Below are 23,396 nucleotides of genomic sequence, written 5' to 3' on the forward strand. Positions count from 1 at the left end.
CAAACAAATAAATCAATAAATGAGTAAAAAATCCCCCTTGTCCATCGCACTTTTAACTGAGTTAGCATTCAGTGTTTTAGTCATTTCCAATGGATACTTACCCTGTGTCCGTCTTCGTTGCCTGTTTCCCATTCGGTTCTGCTTGAAATCTGATCGAACGGTAAAGGAAAAAATTTATGATCTTTTGTTTTATTCATTAAAACCGTGTTAGCTCCGACAATCCTTCCGTTGAGCGGCTGAAGTAATCTGTATAGGCAGAATTTACATTACTGCAGTATCTTGAGGCAATGCTGTGAAGCACAGAGCACAAGCCACATCACTGCGATATGAAATACAGGAAGACAGCCCAATGCAATTGTAAGTCCAATGGCAATACGAACTATGGGACAATGTCAGTAATTTCCGATGAACTGCTATATGAAACTGCAGGAGAGCCCCTTTACACTGCAGTAAGTCGCAGTGTCACGGGTACTAGTATACCAAATGCTGAAATTGATATAGCTAATCGACTGGAATATATTGCAAAGCGTGCATTGTTAAGGTAGAACGCACCTCGGGGACAGATATTCGGACTCTCAAACTTTCACAATTCTCTTCTGATATACCACATGTTGGGGTTCATTTTAAAGCTCTTGGTAAAAGAAAACTTTACACCAGCTTAGTTTTTCGAAATTCGAAAATTTAATTTTTTTCCATAGAGTTAACACAGGGATGACGGCCATTTTGAATTTCTAATATCGGTAAATCATGGGTAATTTGTTTCTCTAGTTCCACAATTTGCACGGTGACCCCCCCCCCCCTATTTTTAATCTTGATTTTGAAAGAGAATGATTGAAAGATTCCTTGAGGAAAGTTAGCGCAAGAGTTGAAGTCTTTCACTTTCGAGGTGCATACTACCTCAATGATCAAAGCCGCATGTTGCTGCTACTATATAAGTCAAGCCGGACAACTAACTCACCGATGCACATATCGCAGCGATGCATGCAGAGCTAGAAGAGACTGACCTAAGGTATTGCTGCAGTTACCCGTGGGTCAGGACCACTAACACCACATGCTCCGAAGATGAATGCATTTGACATGTTGAAAGATACTGAATGAATGGGTGACCATGCAGATATTCGACACCGGTTTAGACACGATACACGAAACTATCGCGAAAATGAATTGATGGTCATGACCATTAATTCATTTTTGCCATGGTTTCATTTAATTTGTCTAATATATGTCATGGCTGGTCACCCATTCATTCAGTATCTTTCAACATGTCAAACAATATAAGTAGTATCTTGAATCAAACAAAATTCATGCAAAATGGGTGACTTTGTCCCTTTAAAGATCGAATGCACCTGGGACAGACATTGGACTCGCCATCTTATACGATTCTGTTCTGATCATCCAACCTTTAGGGGCTCATTTCGCAACTCTTGAAGTAAAAACATTTTCGTCTGCTTAGTTTTCTGAAGATCGAAAATTTGGTCTTTCTCCAGAGAGTTGACACAGTGATGGCGGCCATTTTGTCATTTGTTTCTCTAGTACCAAGTTTTGCACGATGATCCCTCATTTTTATTGTGTATTTGGTAGTAAAATAGGTGGTGGTTTTCATCGAGTGAAGCTTGAGAACAGGTTTAAGTCCTTCACTTTCGAGGCACCGGCTACCTTAACAGACACTGTGACATCAAATTTCACGATGACCTTGCGAGCTCGCTGCCCCTGACGCTCACCTGCACAAGGTCACTCAATTTATGAAAGGAACGCCCGTTTTGAATGACAATGGATAAAGAATTCCCTTTCATCAGAAACGGTCATATCATGTTATCGCCTGAAGCTCTTCGTACTGTAGATATAGGGCAGGCTTCGTTTTTTTCCGAATAATATAAGACTGCAAATACCATTCGTCACCTTAACCCTTTGAGCGCCAAAGTCAATTTTTGTCACCTTCACAAAATATGCCCCAGTCAATTTTTTTAGATTTTTGCTAGAATTTTGCTAAAGCATTGTAGCCAATGAAATATGGTGTCCATTTGAACCAAAATTACCAAAAATTACAGAATTTTTTTTCAAAATTTGAAAAATGTTGCACTATAATTTTGGTGGGAAAAATTACATCACTCAAAGGGGTAATCGCGTCGTCTTATTCGGGCTAATGTGCAGCATCTAAGAAGCTGTTATCCAACTGGGTAGCTGAATCTTACCAATATAATTAAAACAATACAAATAGACTCCCTAAGTCGCTGTGAATAGTGACAATGGACAAATCAGAGATAATCTTATTAGCACGCTGCACATCAGCAGTCTTATTATGCTATTCAATATCGACATTTGTTTGCCAGCATACTTGCCTCTTGATCGATAAGCCACGACAGGAAAAAAACACCATCAGAGCTCGAGCGATGAAAATGTGATTATAGAAATTGTTCATATTTGTGATAGAAACTTCATGTGTATTGCGTATCGTTCACTATCAATTGTAAAATTGAGACGGCAATTTCTTCTCGCCAAACCTTTGATTTGCGTTTAGACGTTTAAGACAAAAGTAGAAAAGCCACTGAGACAAGAAGGAAATGGTATTCGTGTGGTCGTTTTGATTAAATTTACACGTGTATAGATTGTCGTTTCCATACACCTTAAGGTAAACTACTAAAATAACAGTGAATACCATTTCCATGAATTTTGGAAGATAAATTCTTTAAACTTTCAAAACATGAAATGGAAAGTGAGTCTAACTGTATCAGTTTCCATAGATTGGATCTGAATAGGGCTGCCTAAGGTGGAAGAAAATGTGTCCATATTAGAATACAGTTTAATTTTAACATTATAAAATATGGATAGTCTTTTGTGACTTTTGAATATTTTAATAAATTCAATTTTATGTTTTAAACTGACATGTCCTCTTAAACCAAAGGCATGTCGATTGATGCTGAATAACACCTAATGAGACCCATCTGTCTATAATATTACTACCAGTCTCAGGAGTTTACACGAGTGCAAGAACAGGGCGGTTTTGGATTCTGCGAACTAAAGAGTCAAAGGTATACTGTCACCTGTTCAAATTTTGCCGCATTTACCATGGAAAGACAAAATCTCACCAATTACAAATTTTAAGCGGGTGGCCGCTTTTCTAAAACAGCGCCCCCACATGGGCATTTTGTTAACCAAGGAACGCCCTTTTGACCATATATGGGCATATTTAGATTACAGGTGATTAAATACCTTTAAGGTAGTACGTGCCTCGAAAAAAAAAAGACCTGAATTTTTTCTCAAAGTTTCCTTACTGAAACTCTTAACTATACTCTTACAAAATGAACAATAAAAATCAGGGGTCACCGTGCAAAGTTTGATAGTAGAAAACAAATTACCAAACATTTCCCGATATTTGCAATTCAAAACGGCCACTATCCCTGTGACTTTATGGAGAAATAATAAAACTTTCGAATTTTGATATAAACGTTGACGGTTGAAATATTTCTTCCACCAAGACTTTCAGAAGTATTTAGATATCTTAGAGTTCAAATATCTGTCCCGAAGATTCTACGTTAAGGTAGAATGCGCCTCGGAGACAGATATTCGGACTCTCAAACTTTTCTGATCTACCTCTTGACGTTGTTCATTTTAAAGCCCTTGGCGAAAATCGAAAATTTTATTTTTTTTCTCCGTAGATTCAGCACAGGAATCGCGGCCATTTTGAATTTAAATATCGGTAAATCATGGGTTATTTGTTTCTCTAGTACCAAATTTTGCACCGTGACCCCTGATTTTTATTATTGATTTTGAAAGAGAATGGTTGAAATATTCTTTGAGGAAAGTTGGAGCAAAAGTTAACATCTTTCACTATCGAGGCGTATTCCAACTTAATGCAGTATGATTTATCACTGCAGCAGCAGAACATATAGTGATACACAGACACAGAGGGTTTTTTTCGATCCTTCAACTATTGTAATTTGTTGCACGCTTCCTTGAAGACTCTAACCCACCTTTTGCATGTCTCAGCCTTTCTCAAGATATCGGAACACATACGAGCGCTGTCACTATCTTGGGATCGCATGGCGATGCGATTTTCATGCACTCCAAGGTGAGCCAGCATATATCCGATAACAAAGCTGAAAAAAGTAGTCAGTGCCAGGTGTAAAACTTGTCTTCGTGCCATCATGGTCTTACTTTGAGAGACGTCTCGTCACTAAAAACAACAAAGTTGTGGTTGGTTGAAAGGGAAACTAAACACAATTATGAAGACAGGAATGTGAAGTTGGATTAAGGCAGATAGATTTAACCGCTGTGCTTTCGTTTTTTACTTATTCGAAATTTATTTGATGTTATTATTTATTTCTATATCTTTATTTCGGACTTTACCGTCCATATAAAAGTCAAATAAGGCAATAGTATGAAAATTCAGTTACAAAATAAATTATGGGTTTTTTTAAACCGATGTGCATATTTATTTCTATATTTGCAATTCATGCAGATTTGATGGACATATTTTATTTATCCCTGCTTTGTCCTACATTGTCTCTCCATTCAAGTCATATCACATTAAGAAAATCTACATGGGAAATGTGAAATTTTCTGAAAAATGAATACATGACAAATACTAATCATCTATATAGTATATGAAATGAGAGCAAGGTGAATTTTGTCACAAATATAACTAGTGCTCATTTCGAAAATGTAATCGTGTCGCAGTGTGTGGTTTTACGAGTGCACAATATATTTAGATGACATAATTGTATTTTCCAAGACCTTCGACGACCATTTGAAAAGGCTGGAGCGCATATTCCAACGATTGGCAGCAAATGGGTTGAAGTTAGAGGCAATAAAGTGTGACCTGTTCGTCGAAAGGTGAAATATCTGGAACATATTGTTTCTTCCGAAGGAATTGCAACTGATCCCGATAAAACATCTGCCTGAAAGATTGGCCAGTTCCTACTACTGTAAAACAGCTAAGACAATTTTTGGGCTTTGCCAGATATTACCGAAGGTATATAAAGAATTTCAGTACCATAGCCACACCACTTAATGATTTACCACGTGGGCTGCAAGCAAGAAACAAGTCTGGGAAGTTCCAACAGATCAACTGGGGAGATGATGCACAACAAGCATTTGATAGTCTGAGGGAGACACTTATGTCAACACCCCTACTGGCTTTTGCAGATTATTCTTTACCATTTGAGCTCCATACTGATGCAAGTTCCCAGGGTTGGGTGCAGTGTTGTATCAACGCCAGAAAGGTGTTCTTAGAGTCATTGCATATGCAGGCCGAGGGTTAAACAACTCTGAACGTCACAACCCAGCACACAAGCTTGAATTCCTGGCACTTAAATGGGCTGTTACACAGAAATTCAGTGATTATCTGTATGGACACAAGTTCACGGTATATACTGATAATAACCCATTAACATACCTACTCACTTCTGCCAAACTGGATGCAGTAGGGCACAGTTGGCTTTCTTACCTTTCAACGTTCGACTTCTCCATTGTCTATGGGTGTGGGAAGAGAAACATTGAAGCAGATGCATCGTCAAGAATTCCCTGGAAATTACAAGAGTCACCAGAAGATGAAACTACTGTGCAAAGTGACATAGTCCATGAAGTCTGTCTGGCAGCAAACCATGCAAGAGATGCATCATGCGTAGAGTCACTTAGTATGACAGTGGACCATGGTGGACTAACTGGAGTTACATTTCATAACCTTATCAACTGGCAAACAAAACAAATGGAAGATCCAGTAATTGGGCCAATAATGCATCAGTTTACCACTGGACGGAGACCAAAAATAAAAAACCAACGTAAAGAAGTGAAACAGCTGTTATGGCAGTGGAAGCGTCTTGTTCTTAAGGATGGTGTCCTCTACAGAAAATGTATACTTCATGACAAGGAGCACTTACAACTAGTGTTACCGGAGATGTACAGGAAAGAGGCCTTGATAGGACTGCACGATAATCTTGGACATTTATGCAAGGACAGAACTTTTGGATCTTTTCAGGCGCAGATATTATAGGCCTGGAATTATCAATGATGAAACTCCACACCTAATCCGCGTGACATCAAAGGTAACTTCACCTACATTCAACAAGTCTCTAGACCCTTATAGCCCTGAATTTATCCCATCTAATCCAAACACCTACATAATTCCCTCTGACACCGATATCCCACCCAGATCAGATTATAGTTTAGCCAATGATTTAGTTTCTGTATATAATGACACCACACCACCTAAAAGTTCAGATGAGGTTTCTGACAATAGTCATGACTTTGTTACCTTAGACCAGCATTCTGACCCTAGTAATGGTGGTAATAATGATCCCCTTTACACGTAGACACAGTAACTGCTGACACCGGTAATTTACTTTCCTCAGACTTGCATTCTGTTCCCACAAGTGATGGTAATGATCATTCCTCGGAGTCTACTATTAACAGTCAAAGTGACTCGAATATCTCTCCAATAGAATGGGACAGTGCTCCATCAGTTCTACGGCGCTCAACCAGGCAGAGAAAACCACCTGATAGATATTGTCCAGGCCAATTGGATACTCGAAATTTCTTACATTTGACCCTTAGAGATGTACCCTTGATTTCATGTGATAGTACATAGTTGATGTCGAGGACGCCATTTCCCAAAGTGGGCGTGAATGTCGCAGTGTGTGGATTTGCGATTGCACAATATACTTTGATTTGATTGGATACCAGGATAATTGTCTTATCGTGATTGGTCGTTTTGTTTTTTATATGATGGTTCAATGTGCGCTGAGTGTTTGTCAAGTTTTCACCTGACTGACTTTCATTTAGCCAATCATTAGTCTGTACATATCGCCATTGTATCTTAATCCACCAATAGAAACACACACACGTCGCAGTACTTGCACGTTTTGTGTACATCTGTATGTCTCATTTGCATTTTTATCCACCACCATTACTAGGGTCAGAATGCTGGTCTAAGGTAACCAAGTCATGACTATTGTCAGAAACCTCATCTGAACTATTAGGTGGTGTGGTGTCATTTACATGTTGCCGTTCTGGCTACAGGCTTGAACTGAAACTATACAAAACACAAAACACTTTCATTAGAAAACAAACTGTTTGCTGGAGAAAATACACGTACATATATACATAATCCCGACAGAAAGAACTATTTTGACACAGACTACTTACAACGCTTTCACATTAAACATTAAACAGAAACTAACTGAATTATTCCAGTACTGAGTTGCAAAAAGTACATTAAAATTGTGAAAATATAACTGGCTGTGAAAAATATAACTACTAACCTGAAATATACAGAAACACAGTTTTACATGTTGCCGTTCTGGCTACAGGCTTGAACTGAAGCACGTTTCCTCGCACTTTTGCTTTTAACGGACTGAAACGTGGCAAAAGGTGCGAGTACTGCTATGTCTGTATTACTATTGGTGGATAAAAATGCAAATGAGACATACAGATGTACACAAAACGTGCAAGTACTGCGACGTGTGTGTGTTTCTTTTGGTGGATTAAGATACAATTGCGATATGTACAGACTAATGATTGGCTAAATGAAAGTCAGTCAGGTGAAAACTTGACAAACACTCAGCGCACATTGAACCATCATATAAAAAACAAAACGACCAATCACGATAAGACAATTATCCTGGTATCCAATCAAATCAAAGTATATTGTGCACTCGTAAAACCCCACACTGCGACATTCGTAATTAACATGATGACATCATTCATAATATACTCCTTGTAAAGACTGAGAATGTTTGTCTCGACCTTAGATATTAAAGGTATACTGTCACCTGTTCCAATTTTGCCACAGTTACCAAGGAAAGAGAAAATCTAACCAATCACAAATTTTAAGCGGATGGCTCACACAGTACTCACACTGGTTGTGTTAACGATGTTTACTTGTGAATTGGAGTTTTACATAAAAAAGTGCGCCAAAAAATCATACTTTTTCACACTAAAACAACGACGGTGAAAACCATGCATGCGCACCACTCTGACCATAAGAGTTGGCACTTCCCCCTCAACGGATCCTAGCGTCAACCGACAACCCTGCTGTGAATGGCTACGTCTTGGACGGTCAACGTACACCGTCATAGAGGACCTGTTGACTTATGTGTGCAACACAATGGTACAGGCGACCTAAATCGATTTTACTTGTCTGTTTTTGTTGATAGTGGCCAAGTTCCTCTTTGAAGTGACCCTTACTTCAAACAGGACTGTGCATTTAAGAATTTGGTTTGTTCTTGTTCTGACGTAAATGATATCCTGAAGCAAGACCACTTTTAATTTACAAAACGGTAGCCAGTTCAATAATTGTATAAGTCGTCTCGCAAACCAAGTTTCCCGAAGAGTTGTCTCGTGAGGACTACAGCATTATGTCGACAGTAGCACTGAAGCCGCTTTTCCGTGGAAATAAGCAGTGTTCATATTTGTCCAGGTCATGTACCAGACAGTAGGGCTGGTAACTGTCAAAAGTTACCTGCCCTTCCGGAAAATTGCCAGCCCGGATTTTTTTTTACATTTTCGCCTTAGATCATCAAGTTTCTATATATTGCAAATTACACGGTAAAGTTATACTTTGCAAATCAATTACTGGAATTACTACAGAAACTGCATGTGATCAAGTCATATTTTATTTTCTGAATACATGACATGTTGAAATGTACACCAGACACAAATAAAGGATTTCAAAAGTCACTGCTATCAGCAGCATCCAAATCAGAAAAATTGCAATCGTAGTCCGAGTCAGCGCCTATAGCAGCTGCATGGATAGTAGCAGATCTGTCGTTTGTGGGGAAGGAAAATCTACAGACTTCCCTTCCACCACATCTAGCAGTCATGCAACAGTCTGTTCCTCAGTCGCCTACACCTTGTCTTAGGCTTAAGTCTTTCTCCTGTATCTCTCCATGAAACTGGGTTTTCTATATAATGGTGGTAGGCTATAATTCTAGTGACAGATGTTCGATTGCAGGAGCTGGGTCAAACACAGAAATGGAAGGAGAATGCATCTCAATCATCATTAACATAGACATAGTTGAGCTCTTGAGTCTATTCTGGTACTGGGTCTTGGTAATCTTCATCTGTGAAATTCCACTCTCACACGCCAAACGACCAATCGAGCACATGTACATTTGTGTATCACGTAGTGGCTAGGTTAAGATCGACCAGAATCCTCAAACAGTGAGTAATTTGGATGAACAAGAGCTCAAGCTTTAAAAAGAAAAGCATACGGTAAAAAATCAAACCAAAAGCAATATATTCTGACAAAAAAAAACATTGACTGTTGTATTTTTAATATCAATTTATTCCATTGATTGTTTTTTCTGACAAGACACTGAGGTGCTTAGCTTGGCTGATGGCCGGGGTCGCCGCGATGGTAGTCCATGTAAAGTACAGGTAGCCTGACCTATTTTCAACCTCATGACGCCCTTGAACGTAGACAATGGGACATGTTGCTGTACCGATTGTAGTCTCTGATCCTGGTCGCAGACTTCAAGTCGGAACGTACGAGAAACTTGTCTGACCACCGGGCTGGTAAGATAGAATTTTTACCAGCCCGACGTCATTTTAACCTGCCCCGGACAGGCGGGCAGGCAGTATTTTCAAACACTGAAATAAGACGTTTCGGCTTTTCCGACGATAACTGTGTGAAGTCCCAAAACAGGACAATTCCTCTGAGCAGACGTTGAGTTGAATCATCCAAAATAAAGTAGGCGTTGCACTAGATATCATTAACCATTTGAGCACAAAGGTCATTTTTGTCGCATTTAAAAAATATATTCCAGTCAATTTTTTTAAGATTTTCGCCAAATCTTTTGATTAGAAACAGTAGCCGATAAAATGTGATGACCATGTGGTTCAAAATTATAAAAAAATGCAAAAAAAATCGTAAAAGTTTGTAAACTGTTGCACTAAAATTTTGATGGGAAAAATTACAGCACTCAAAGGGTTAAACGATTATTTTGGCGAACAATCGAAATGCCTGTGTGAGATTTACTATTGGATCCTTACAGAAGGTCAAACGGGGGGGGGGGGGGGTGGATCCAAAAACTGAGAGGAAATGAAAGCCGCATCACGTTTACAAAAGAAGTCACCATGGAATCTGAAACAAATTGCAATCCAATTAAAAGAGTGTATCCTGCTTTGTAAGCTCCAAAAAGAATATGTCTTGCCAAGGATCGTTGATTCTAATGCATGTCCTCGCCATCACAACCCCTTATGAATTTGATTGATATTTGAATTTCAAAATGGCCGCCAACAGTGCTACTTCAATGGAGAATTTAAAAAAATGAATTTTCGAAAAACTAAGACCGTGAAACTCTATCATTATTTCTCTATTTCGGACTTCATACACGTCCATGTAACAGAATAGAAAAAAATACATAAATATAATAATGGAGTTCGAAAAAAGAACCTAGAATCGCTCTTTGAAATGCATTCCATACATATTGACTCAGAGTAAGGAAATTGTCTTTATTCAACGTTTTCTCAAATCAGATGTGAAGTACATAGTATCATGCATCTTTCGTATAGTGATGTTACCACTGGTTGATAGTCGTTTCATTACACCATCAATCTGCTTTCTAAGCGGAGCACCAACACCATCAATCCTATTAATGACAAACATTGAACTGGCGCTACCACGCCTGTCATAACCCAACAGTAGGCGTGCTGCATTGTTGTAACCAACTTTTAGCTTTTTCAGGGTACTGCTATTGTAGCTGACTTATAGATTACAAACGTACAATTGGTAACAATACGCTTAAAATAGCCTTGCACTTTACATTTATTGAGGACAAGGAAAGTTGTCTCAAAAGCATATTGGCAGAGATGTAATATTGGTGTTCATTATCAGGATTATCACTGAATATATTTGTCATTAGATAAACCCAGATGTCTCTTCTTATCAGCAAACCAAAGTTTGACTCCATTGAGATAAACTGAAGGAATGCAGTCCGTCTTACATCTTTGGATATCACACACATACACTGCGTTTTTTCTGCATTGAAAATAATGTCATGAATATCACCATATTTGCTACAGATATTAAGAAGTTTTCAAGTACCCTTCACAGACGGGCTCTTCAAAGAAATATCATCTGCGTACACGAGGTGGTTTACAAAAATACCAGCAATGTTACAACCAACGCTACAATTAATCAATCTTTAACTCAAATCATAACATATACACTGAAAAGCTTGTGAGACAAGACTCCACCCTACTTAACACCGTGAATGACGGTAAACTTTTTGATACACAACGACCCCATCGAATAGAGATACTCTAGGATCGGTACCATGAAAGAAGATATCTGACAATGCAAATTGGTACATTGCGAGTGATCAATTTCTTGAACAATGTCCAGCGGTTTAACACGGTCACGTGGATAGAGGGACTGTGACACGGTTGAAAGCTTTTGAAAACGTCTATGAACTTAACACTTACATTGCAGCCATGGTTATAGCTAACATATGAATGGCGAGCTTTGAAGCCAATTTGATAGGCTGAAGATTCAAGAAAGAGACTCGATCTTGCACAACCAACAAAACGTCAGATAATCTTTGAGGACACACATTGTGAATAATCATCGGTATAAAACACATACTGAACAGTACAGACACCTTGTCGCTTTCATATAAGAAAAACTCAGAGGAGAAGAGTCTGGCCCTGTTGACTTCCCTGCTTGCAGCTTTGTCAACGCCACTCTGGACTTAAGTAGGTGAAACAAGAAGTATAAATTTCTTTTAGTCCAAAGGCTTTCAAATTAAGCCCCACAAGTGGTAGACCAAAAAAGTGACCAAATTCCTTTCATATCTTTTAGTAGCTAATAGCCTATCACCGATATAGGGCTATTTGACCCCGTAGCACACATGACGAAAACAGATCACGAGGCGTCGGGAACAAAGTGGTCTGTCTTGCGCATACTTTTCAAATAGTAACTGGCAATCAGTAGCAACAATCGACACTTGCCAACTATACTTTTTAATCGATTTTTTAATCTAAAGAAGCTTCAATTACAAATGTCCTGGTCATAACGATAAAGCAAGCCATCATCTGTTTCACATAAGGTCTTTTGATTATTTGAGACAAGTATAAGTTTGTCCCGAAACCTTGGGATTAACGTTACCCGCACAACGCACGCTTTGACCTACAATTGCATGTATTTCAAAGCATAACTGTTACAGTCCTAGATGCGGTGAATATTAAAAACCTGTCCATGCCCTCATGATAAAACAATATGCTATCTATGTGGTCGTTTAGTCGCCAGAGATTTTTGGACACTGACGTAAACCATTGATATTAGAACGAGTATTTCCTTACAGTAAAGATAATTCAAGCACTAGCAATACTTGCGTATCCAAACAAGTTCACGGTTTTTACGACAAAAATTTTGACTCGAAACATACTCACCTATATTGTTGTAACTGATCACCTATTCGTGTAGAAACAGTGAGCCTGGTGGTTTCGTGACCCGGTTTCAAAAACAAAATGTCGCTCTATGGCCTCTCCTTTGGTTTATGAGCCAAGTGGTCGTAGCACACACGCATGCAGTTCACCGTTTCAGAGTATGTCACCTTGTAATTCGTGATTTGCATTTGAAAACAGCGCTTGGGTGTCTTTTGAAATGTAGGGACCATTTACAAGGTCCCCTCTGCATCGGCATGTACGTTTGCAACGGTTCGGGCTGTGCGTCGGTCACGCCTTAAGGAACCAGTCAATAATTGATGACCTTCGTAGCAGATGGTACGAATATCATACCCCCCCCCCCCCCACACACACACACACACACACACACACACACACCACACCGTCTGCAGCCAATTTCTGGAGTAAATGATCGAGATTAGAATGATTATTTCCTCGCAGTACAGTTGAAGAATTAGCAATACTTGCATATCCAAACAAGTTCACGGTTTTAGGACTGCGTTCACAAATAACGATGGGGAGCGGGGAGGGGCTTGAGGAATCACGATTGAAATCTTATTTTTTTATAGATCCCCGTCGATACCCGTCTACAATCAAAATTTTTTCAAATCCCCCACCAAATATATATAGCCGCATCTTTTTAAGTGATGCACGCAAAGAAAACATGTATTGGCAGTTCTGCTCGCTGATGTTCAACACTACTTGTCATTAGCAGTTTGTAAAGTCATATTCCTGAGGCAAGTTCTTAATAGATTGATTCATTTTTAAACACATCGGTAGACTCTTTTGATTTATCAGTCAAAGCTGACTTGAGTTAATCCAACTCGATCTGGCCATGCCCATGGCACCTGTTGACGAGCACACAAAATGATGATATCATGAGACAGTATGCAAATTGTGAATTCATGGCTACGTTTAGATGCTACTTATAAGTTTTACAATATTGACAATACTTGAAGGTTAAAATATTCCATCAAATAAAAGTTTTAATCTCTGAAATTTTTGATGTAATAATGGTCCATTGGTAAAATTAAAATAATTCCATTTAGTCACATATTTTTTTTTTAAATTAGACCACTGGTCAGAGAGCTTTAATATTTTGTAAACAGGTCCCTGTGATGACCTTAGTGAGATAATTTCATACAGTCAGGAAATACTTAATTTTGTATACATGTCTATAGTAGCTTCAGGGACATTGGTCCTATGTTTCAATATTGATGTTGTTCTTTTGTGGCTTGAAATTGGACTAATCAACAGTTTTTTCACTTACCTTTGCCAACTGAGTGATATCTTGTCAAACATTGTCTTATTCATGAAGGGGAATACAATCTCTTGTTTATCATTCAATTATTTACATATTTATCCTGTATCTATTTTAGTATCACAAGGCTTGTTTGTGGATTAGTTCGCTTTACTATTTGACAAGATAATACATCTGGTAATATGAACACCACTGTTATCTGGATAAATCCAGATTATACAGTTTACAATTGACATCACAGAGTCTTTCTTGTACTAAGTTTTACGTTTGTATTATTTTACGATGAGAATGTTAACATTCAGAAAATTAAGCATGGTGACCCCATCTTTTTTCTTTAATATTTGATTATTCTCATATGCCAGAATTCAAAAATCCCTGATAACTTTCAAGTCTCCTGGTCTTCCATGTATTGCTTTCTGGCCTGATCTTGTGTACAAGTATGTTTCACTGTCATGAGCGTCACATGACCCGAACTCTTCTTCAGCTACTTCATAGTCAGAGCTATCTCTGTCACTGCCGGTATGCAGTGACAGTGACATGCAGTAGCTGTATTAACTTTGATAATTTTGACAATAATTTTGTTTAGTTTATACAACTGAATTCTTGTTGTACTTCCTACAACATAATGAACTGTCCAGTATTCAGCTTGCTAACACAGCCTGTGAATATGTACGCCACATTTGGACTCTTATTCAATTATAACCCAATATTCACATATGCAGGCTTTTGTCGACAAACTGAATATTGTGTGTTTCAGCATGCTGTAGGGAGACAGCAAGAAACTGTATTTGATATACTGCATAGAAATATTTTTAAAAAATTATCAAAAGTTACAGTTACCTCGATACTCGGCCTACTTGTTTGTTTGTTTTACAGAAATTCGTACATTTTTTTTATTTTTTCGAGACAAAAAGTAATGAAATGCGACAAAATGGTTCTAGATCTCGTTTAATTATTTTTAACATTAGAACAATATTGGACGACATTAAAATCTTATTAAATTTTCATTGAATCACCCAACAAACCTTGGAATCGTTAAAAAGGGGAACCAACAAATGTTCAGGTCCCTACCTTAGGCAGAGCAACATTTTCAAGTCCCCCTTTACTACCCCAAACTTTCTAAATCCCCTGAATTCCTCCAGCCCCCTAAGTTTTTCTTTTGAACGCAGCCTTACGACAATCGGCTATTGATGGCACTATTACTGAAGTCAGTTGAAAAAAGAATAAAGTTCCCCCAGTGGTTCGATACAGACCAGATCTCCCTTGTTAGAGAGAAGAAAATCGCGAGACACCAGTATAAACCTACTAATTCTCGTACCGACTACTCTGTTTTCTCGCGCTTGCGTATACTCATCTTAACCTAGCCAAGGACGTACGTTATCAGGAATATCTCTCAGATGTCCATGCCTCCATCCACGATAACAGCAAACGTTTTTGGGGTTATGTGAAATCAAAACGTATAAATTAACTCTGAACTTTTGAACTTTGAATTTAACAGTAAGGCCAGAGAAAAAAAAAATCTTGTTCATCGGATTTTTTGGACCAAGTCCCAGGAGCGGCGAGCGAATTTTTTTTTTTTTTTTTTTTTTTTTTTTTTTTTTTGAGGCCGAAGGTAAACGCGGTTCTCTGGCATTTTTGCACAGATGCAGACAAGGCAAGATAATTGTTTCCCTTTTTAGCAGAAATATCTCAGACAAGAAACACTGATACCGGTAACTGAATTCAATACTATATTTCCCAACAATAACATAGGCCATTACATTCACAGTTAGTGTTTGAACAACATATTCTGAGCATTTCAACATTCTCTCAGAATAAAACTGAAAAGTACAGCAAATCACTGAAATTCAACAATTCAGTATTGTCCTTTAATATTGTCCTGGTGGCCCATGTTTTGGCCTCTTAATTACTGTCTATCATATACACATTTTACACAATGGTCTAACAACACTGTACTGTGATTGGAGTGAAGTTATATAGTCATCATTCAGATCGTACTTTAACATCGACGCAACCATGTGTTTTGTCATTGCCGTAAATTTTTATGCTTTCGATGCAATTTTCATTCAATCAAATGCACCGTCCATCTACTGTCACGATCTTGTTGAACAAATCGTCAAACCTAATATCAGGACAAACACTGAATAGCGTCTCTGGAACTAACTGTTGGCCATCACGTCGAATGTTGGCGATCAAATTAATACTCATGATGTGACATGTACTAACCTTTAAAAAACGAGCAAATTTCTGGCCAAATCGACCCACTTTGCGTCGTGATTTGCCAAATTCAGACGTCACAACAACGTGTTGGCGGTCAACTAAGTCCGAACACGTATGAAGTCTCATTCAAAATCCCGTGCCCGCGAAAACCCGACACAGTGTAGGGCGCCACCAGCGGCAGTACTAAAAATATTTGTAATGCGGAAGTAAGAATTTGCCGAGATCAAAAAAAAAAAAATTCCAAATATGCCAAAGTAGAAGCGGCGATTCCGATGAACAATTTATTTTTTCTTCCTGGCCTAAGTATTCTTACTCCGGCTCTGAGGCTACTCAACTGTTTGCCGATTTTTTTGCTTCTGTGTTCACTGAAAGCTTAATTATATACGCTTTAGACAACTATCGCACTTTAAAGGTATACAGTCACCTGTAATCTGAATATGCCCATATATGGTCAAAGGGGCGTTCCTTGGTATTCAAAATGCCCGTGTGAGGGCGCTGTTTTTAAAAAGCGGCCACCCGCTTAAAATCTGTGATTGGTTAGATTTTCTCTTTCCATGGTAACAGTGGCAAAATTGGAACAGGTGACAGTATACCTTTAATATCAGTCCTCACGGTAAAGAGAAAGTCATCGCGTCCCTTGACCTGAACAAAGCGAGTAGCCCGGACGGTATCTCCGCCTGTGTCATTAACCCTTTGAGCGCCAAAGTCTACTTTTGTCACATTTATAAAATGCACTCCAATTATTTTGTTTTTCAGATATTTGCCAAAATTTTGATGAAAACCTGTAGCCAATGAAATTTGATGTCCGTTTGGTCCAAAATAATTAAAAAAAAATCATAGAAAACTTCATAAAAATTGCTAAAATGTTGCACTAAAATTTTGGTGGGAAAATTACAACACTCAAAGGGTTTATATTGAAATATTATTAGTCATCCATGCGTCAGATAAGACGATTTGTGAAGTGATATTTGAATGGTCGACGAGGTGTAAGTTGGTTTTTATTCGATTACTCTTACCGATCAACGATCGACTGACAGGTATCTTTGATGTCAAATGTTGCATGATCATAGTTCAGAAAAATGTTACAATGTCATTTTGGATCAATGAATACTTTCTGAAGTGGGTGTACCGCGTTGCAATGTGAGCATATTGATAGGCGACAGAATCAGTGTTCTCTCCGGGATTCATAGGCCTGGTGTATACAAGGGTTCGACACACTGACATCGTGGTGGCAAAAGGGCTTTCCTATGACAGATTTTGCCTATAGCTTATACCTGGTCGTTCAATCACTATCATGCTTCATGGGGTTGACCAATATCGTATACCGCACTAATGTACTTCTATTGTGATTATCCCTTAGTGTTAGTTTACGCACGGTCCGTCTATCTATTAGAGGGACCGTGGTTTAGGATATACCCATGTTATTACAAAACCGACAGATTTAATTGACAAGTATTCCTTCAATTTATTCTTAAAGTTTAAGTGATCTTTGCTGCAAATAGCTGCAAATGATTCTAGCGAGGGATTTCATCAGAGTTTAAGTCTATTGCGTTTTCACGTGGGATGCACCCAAGCGACAAATGTCTATACTCGAATTTTAAAGCAGTTTCAATCTTGTACAATTTTACTCCATATTGTTTACTGAATTCAATTTTACAACTCAACATTTTATTCTGATTTCAATTTTACAACTCGACTTTCCTTGTCCCATTCTACATCATTTTATTTTACAGCAAAATTAAGTATATATCACAGTTCAACATGTTTCTGTCCTTTTTATTCTTCTAAATTTCATTTTACAATTTAACATAACAAATTCCCATTTTATTTTCAGAAATTCCATGTTACACTGAATGTGATGAATCTGGTGATTGCATTCGCGTAAGAAGTCAATCGTGGAGAATTGGCATTTTGAATACTTCATGTTAGAGCGACCTCTATCGACTTAGGGTTGATTTTCCGTAACGTTCGCCAGCAGCCGACGCAGATCTTGCGCGTCAAAGCTCTTGTGAAAACGACCTTGGATTTGTGACCGTGTTTGTACCGATCCATGTATTTTTCACGATTTGAATAATTCTGTTTCTGCAAGTTGACGGAACTGCAAATCAGTTAGACGAAAACATAGGTAGCCGTAATTCAGAACACACAGAGAGTGCGCATAGACTCATCTGTGAATACGCAAGCGGTTCCATTTTCATGGTAGTTTATTACGACACCAATCGGTGTCGCTCATTTTTTATAATGAATTATATTACCATGCCCTATCCATTGCGTTTAAATTGGTCAAGCTGAACCACGTGACTGCCCACAAATACACAGTAATTGGTTGGTTTTATGCCCGTGAATATGAATAATATCGTATACATCGTAACTTTACAGCTAAAACGAAAATTGTGATTTGTTCAAAGACCATAATCAATTACAAGTAAAATGGAGCACTTGTAAGCCAAGTTTAAGACGCTTTTTTCAAAAAAGCTCCGGATTTGCAAATTTTTGCAGCGCGCACTAATCACAGACAGGTTCTGGGGCCCCGTTGTCGTTTGCACGGGAAATTTTCGTAAATTTTACGGTTTTTCGGGGTTCGCTGATAATGTAATTAAATAACAGACTCCGCGCTGACCATTAACGTTTATTTATGGGCGCGGGCGAGAAGAAAGCCAATTAACGGGCGAGGTTAATTTTTGGCTTTCCTCTCTCCCTTGCCCGTAAATAAACGTTAATGGTCAGCGCGTCGTCCATTATTTCTATAATATTATGTCAATCCTTGATTACATCAACCTGTTCATGCTTTAATAATGACTATCTGTGACTGACTCCCATTTCGGCATACTACCTTGATTTTTAACCATTTTCCGTGGGCCGTTGAGGTTTCCGAACGTTTACCCTCTGGCGTATTCACGCTGAATGCGCTAGAAAGTTTAGGGGCAAAAAGTTCAGTATGTATCACAAGCGTATTAAAGGTAGAGGAATCGATCCCAGGGATGGAGTTTGTTCTAGTCTGTAACAGGATTATTAAAAGGTTTACGTCATTATGCCAATTTGACGAAAGAATCAAATTAACAATAGCAATTATTGTAAACGATAACTCCATTTAACAAATTCTCATTTATTGTTGAGCATGCATCGATACACTAAATTCAAAATTAAAATGTGCAGCGGTTCTCAAGTTATACAATTGGACCAGGGAATTCAACAATGAGATATTGAGTATTTTTGGACAAGAAATGGCAAAAATTATCCCTGAAATACAATATTGCAGGTTTATCACAAAAATGATATTAATCATTGCTATTAACCTTCATATCAAATTTCAAAGCAAATGACCCAAAAATACAAAGATGCAAAGTTCACCACAATTTGGACAAACCTGACAGAGGTTAACCCTTGGACTATGCATACCAAGCTTCAAAACATCGTCTATTGGACAAGTTGTTTTACGGAAGAAGAGTTTTAGACGAAATACAGGAAAAATTACCACTGAAATACACATAAGAACATTCCACCACACTTAGATCAATTGTAACTTAGGTAACCTGCATGCCGAGTTTCAACCAAATCAGGCCAGTTGTTACATAACTTTAGCAATTTGCAGGATTTGCCTTTTGAACATGTTCGCATCTCCACCCCTTGGTGCGCCTGTACACCAAATCGAAAGATGGAAGGTGCTGCGGTTTTGGGGCTTTTGATGTGGACCGACGTACATACATATGTACATAGATAAATACATACATCAGGTTACACCATGTCTTTATACAGTTGTACTACTTTTTAATCTGTAGTGTTTTCATTTTCTTTTTATCATTTCATAACTGCAACTAAAACGCTTCAGTACATTTCCAAAGCAGAGTAGGTCATTCTTCCTCTCCACATTTTGAGCAACCCCCTTGTAGCTTTTAATTTTTTGAGTGAGCCCCCTCATATTCCTCCGACCCCCCGCCATGAATTATGACGGCTCTGGGCGATGTTATTAGTATCGATATTTTCTAATTTTGATACTAGACGATATATTTCCTGTATTGATTGTTCTTGCAATGTCGCACCATGGAGTATGAACTTCTTCCGCCATGCGTAGTGTAACTCCGATATGTTGATATTATTTTATGATATTATATTCAAAGATCGACCTAAACTGATTTTCAAAAGATGTCGTACTACCATACCATATTAACGTCGCGAGTTGTAGAATAATTAGGCCAAATAAAGATATGAAAATTATAAAAATATGTTGCCGGTAACATTCCCGCCGGAAATTAGGGTACGTAGGTCAGAACATGGAGGTAGCAGAGACTACCTGCTACCTCCATGGCCAGAACAATTTATTGTTTATTTTTCTCTTTGTTGGCTGAGAACCATTAAATACCATCAAAATTAAAGGATATGCTAACATTGTTTTGAAAATGTGAAAATCATGTCTAGGGTCGGCCTGTAGGTCAAGTTATAAGAATCACATATATTTTTTGTTTGACCTTTATGACTTTGTGATTGGTTTATATCAGTAGCAGAGTTGGCCTAAATCACTTGACCTTGGTACCCTGGGCAATGTCGTCGTGTTGTGATATCGCGTAGCCAGAGCCTGACTGCAATTGGACGGAAATGTTAATGTTATGCATTAATGGACCAATCAGATTGTAACAAGTCTTTTGTGTGGTACTGGGCGGGAATCTTTAAGTACATTGCTTAAGATTTAAATCTTAAAGCGTGTTTTCTGTTGCGTTCGCAAATGCGTTATATAGACGTGTTTTTCGTTACAAGATTACATATTCGCATTGAATAGCAATCATGTCTGGTCGTGGCAAAGGAGGCAAAGGTCTGGGAAAAGGAGGCGCCAAGCGTCATCGTAAGGTTCTGCGTGACAACATCCAAGGTATCACCAAGCCAGCTATCCGTCGTCTGGCCCGTCGTGGTGGTGTCAAGCGTATCTCTGGTCTCATCTACGAAGAAACCCGTGGTGTACTCAAGGTCTTCTTGGAGAACGTCATCCGTGATGCCGTCACCTACACCGAGCACGCCAAGAGAAAGACCGTCACCGCCATGGATGTGGTCTACGCTCTGAAACGCCAGGGCCGTACTCTGTACGGTTTCGGCGGTTAGATCACAAGCTACAAAGCCCATACCAAACGGCCCTTTTCAGGGCCACCACATTCTCCAAAAAGAGAACTACCGTTATACCTGGTACCGGTGTAGTGTTCGCACAAAGTTGTTTTTGCTAATTTTTTAAGTTCAATATTTTGCGCGTATGTTAGGCATTTTACATATGAAACACGGGATTGTTACTTGGTCCTCACCGTGCAAAAAAACAGAATACAAATAGGCAAGTCTACAGTGATCCTTTCAAGGAATCGGTCAGGCTTGTCGGCAGACCTTTCGAGGTGTCGCTCACGAAATTCAAAATAAGAAAATAAGTAAATAATCGACATTATTTCAGATCGTAATTGTAGTCAGTCCATATATAGCCTGTATTCCAAATCTATAGTTTTCTTCCATTGGTCTTCATTACGCTAATATTTTTCCAAACATTTGAAATGGCTACATAAAAAGCAGGCAACCTTTGTCTTGAAGAATTTTAAGACCGCACCGCCCTATCTCCAATTGTCGAAGCCTTGGTGAGAGCTGAAACAATGAAAGCTCGCCATCAATAAGACTATTTATGTAAAAAAAGACACATCCTTGAAGACCATGGATAGTTTAAATAGTTATCCTTGATAAGACTAAATTAAAGCAAGTTAGTTTACACTCTCTATTTTCTATAAGCAAACTCAATTTTTTGTGCATTTTTTGTACACATTGGCAGGTTCGCGCCACTACTCGTGATTGCGTCATGAAATGCAATGCCATTTCACACATCTCGAAGTGCGTGGGTTGAGGTGTGAAATGACTGCAATTGAACTGCACAATACCTGAATACAGGTATCGTAAACCGTCACAATTACATACTCTTCGTGTATCCTTTCTACCACACTGAGGCGCTCAAAGTCACGGTAGACCACAATCAGATATATCGGTCAGCTGTTTTTAGAGTTACATCGAAAGAGTATGTTTCAAACTATTTCAATATGTTAATTTATCTATGTCCACCTAACGTGTTTACCCTGTAATCACTGCATTATCAAGCTATTCGGTATCCTGGTAACTACCTGCTAACTGCCGCATCTGTACGAATAATTAATATTCAGTCGAGAAAGTCAGTGTAGCATGTAAGATGACTTCGTAATAACATAACCATAGACTCTGGACCCTCGCTCCAGGGTCTATGCAATAACATATCTCCATAGCTTTCAATGCGTCAGATCAGACACCCCGTCCACCACGAGACCGGTAGAATTATAGGGATATGTTATCTTCATACGCACTGTAGGCTATACGACGGCGTTTAAGAAAAACTGTATTTCACCTTTGGTGTTCCATTTATTTTCCTGAAACGTAAAACTTAGTAGCTCGGTATGTACCTTGCTGTACAAAGAAAGTTGCATTGCGTATCGTAGGAATGAAGAGATAAGATATGATTAAAGTCGTTCTCGATGATTGCTGTCGTCTGATAAAATTGGATCTCCCATCAACGCGTGGAACACAACGCTGACGCGCGAAACGTGAACGTCAACAAGGAGAGTATGTTTTACATGGGAATTTGAAACAAGAAAATGATAACAGAAGACGAGTCCTTACAGGCATTTGTTTCTTTTTGACAAGCCCGAACCAAAACCGATCGACTCCTATGCGTATAATGCATTCCGTGTGATTTGTTAAAGTTCCGGTTTCTGAAGTGATATTGAAATGGACGAGCAGGTGTAAGTTTTCATTGGCTCGTTAAACACCAACCAACATTTCACAACACGGCCATGCAGTGCATTCTTTGGCAATAAAGATTGTTCGACAGGTATCTTTGATGTCAAATGTTGTAAGCTTATGATCCACAGTGGAGAGACTGCGCATGATCATAGTTCAGTAAAATGATACAGTATCGTTTGGGACAAAGGTGGATATAGGGACTGTGTTTGGGATCAAATGAATACTTTCAGAATGTGGTTGTACCACGTAGCAAGGTGAACATGTTGATAGGCGACGTCAACAGAATCAGTGTTCTCTCCGGCATTCATAGGTGTTTAATAAAGTCCGACACACTGACATCGTGGAATCAAGGGCTCCGTGCTTCTCATAGTGTACAGGTTTTTTTTTTGCCTGGAGCATATACCCGGTCGTTCACAAGTGACCACTCCCATGCTTGTTTAGGTTGACCATTATCACACACCGCACTGCTTTCAACCATAGACCCTCGAGAAAAACGTGGCCACCCCTCGTTAAAGTGTTTACGAACGGTCCGTCTATCTATTAAAGGAACCTTGGTTTACGCTATACCAATGTTGACAGACTCAATTACAAGTATCCCCTTCTGCAAAGCATTCTAGCCACGGGGATCTCATCACAGTGCGTTTTCAGGTAGGATGCAACCCGCGACAAATATCTATACTTAAATTTTACAGCACTTGCAATTTTGTGTAATTTTATATCGCAA

The 23,396-nt window shown here is 38.7% G+C and overlaps 1 protein-coding gene and 1 long non-coding RNA gene across 2 annotated transcripts; one reads left to right on the forward strand and one right to left on the reverse strand.

Annotated features, from left to right (window-relative positions):
- Positions 1-97: 97 nt before the first annotated feature.
- Positions 98-12,658, reverse strand: LOC139127882 (uncharacterized). Its single transcript, XR_011551156.1, has 3 exons — positions 12,391-12,658; positions 3,972-4,174; positions 98-149 (listed from the first exon to the last, which is right to left on the reverse strand). It is a non-coding gene; the product is annotated as an uncharacterized lncRNA (long non-coding RNA).
- Positions 12,659-20,638: 7,980 nt separating this feature from the next.
- Positions 20,639-20,988, forward strand: LOC139127936 (histone H4). The gene has a single exon (XM_070693786.1). It carries the CDS (start codon positions 20,666-20,668, stop codon positions 20,975-20,977), a length of 312 nt encoding a protein of 103 aa, XP_070549887.1. The 5' UTR covers positions 20,639-20,665; the 3' UTR covers positions 20,978-20,988.
- The last annotated feature ends 2,408 nt before the right edge of the window (positions 20,989-23,396 follow it).

The sequence above is a fragment of the Ptychodera flava genome, unplaced genomic scaffold (genome assembly GCF_041260155.1).
Source record: "Ptychodera flava strain L36383 unplaced genomic scaffold, AS_Pfla_20210202 Scaffold_39__1_contigs__length_1403739_pilon, whole genome shotgun sequence".
NCBI classification, from domain to species: Eukaryota; Metazoa; Hemichordata; class Enteropneusta; family Ptychoderidae; genus Ptychodera; species Ptychodera flava.

What these genes read in the sequence shown, in the direction of transcription:
- LOC139127936 (XM_070693786.1), top strand. Translation starts at nt 20,666, where the DNA reads ATGTCTGGTCGTGGCAAAGGAGGCAAAGGTCTGGGAAAAGGAGGCGCC.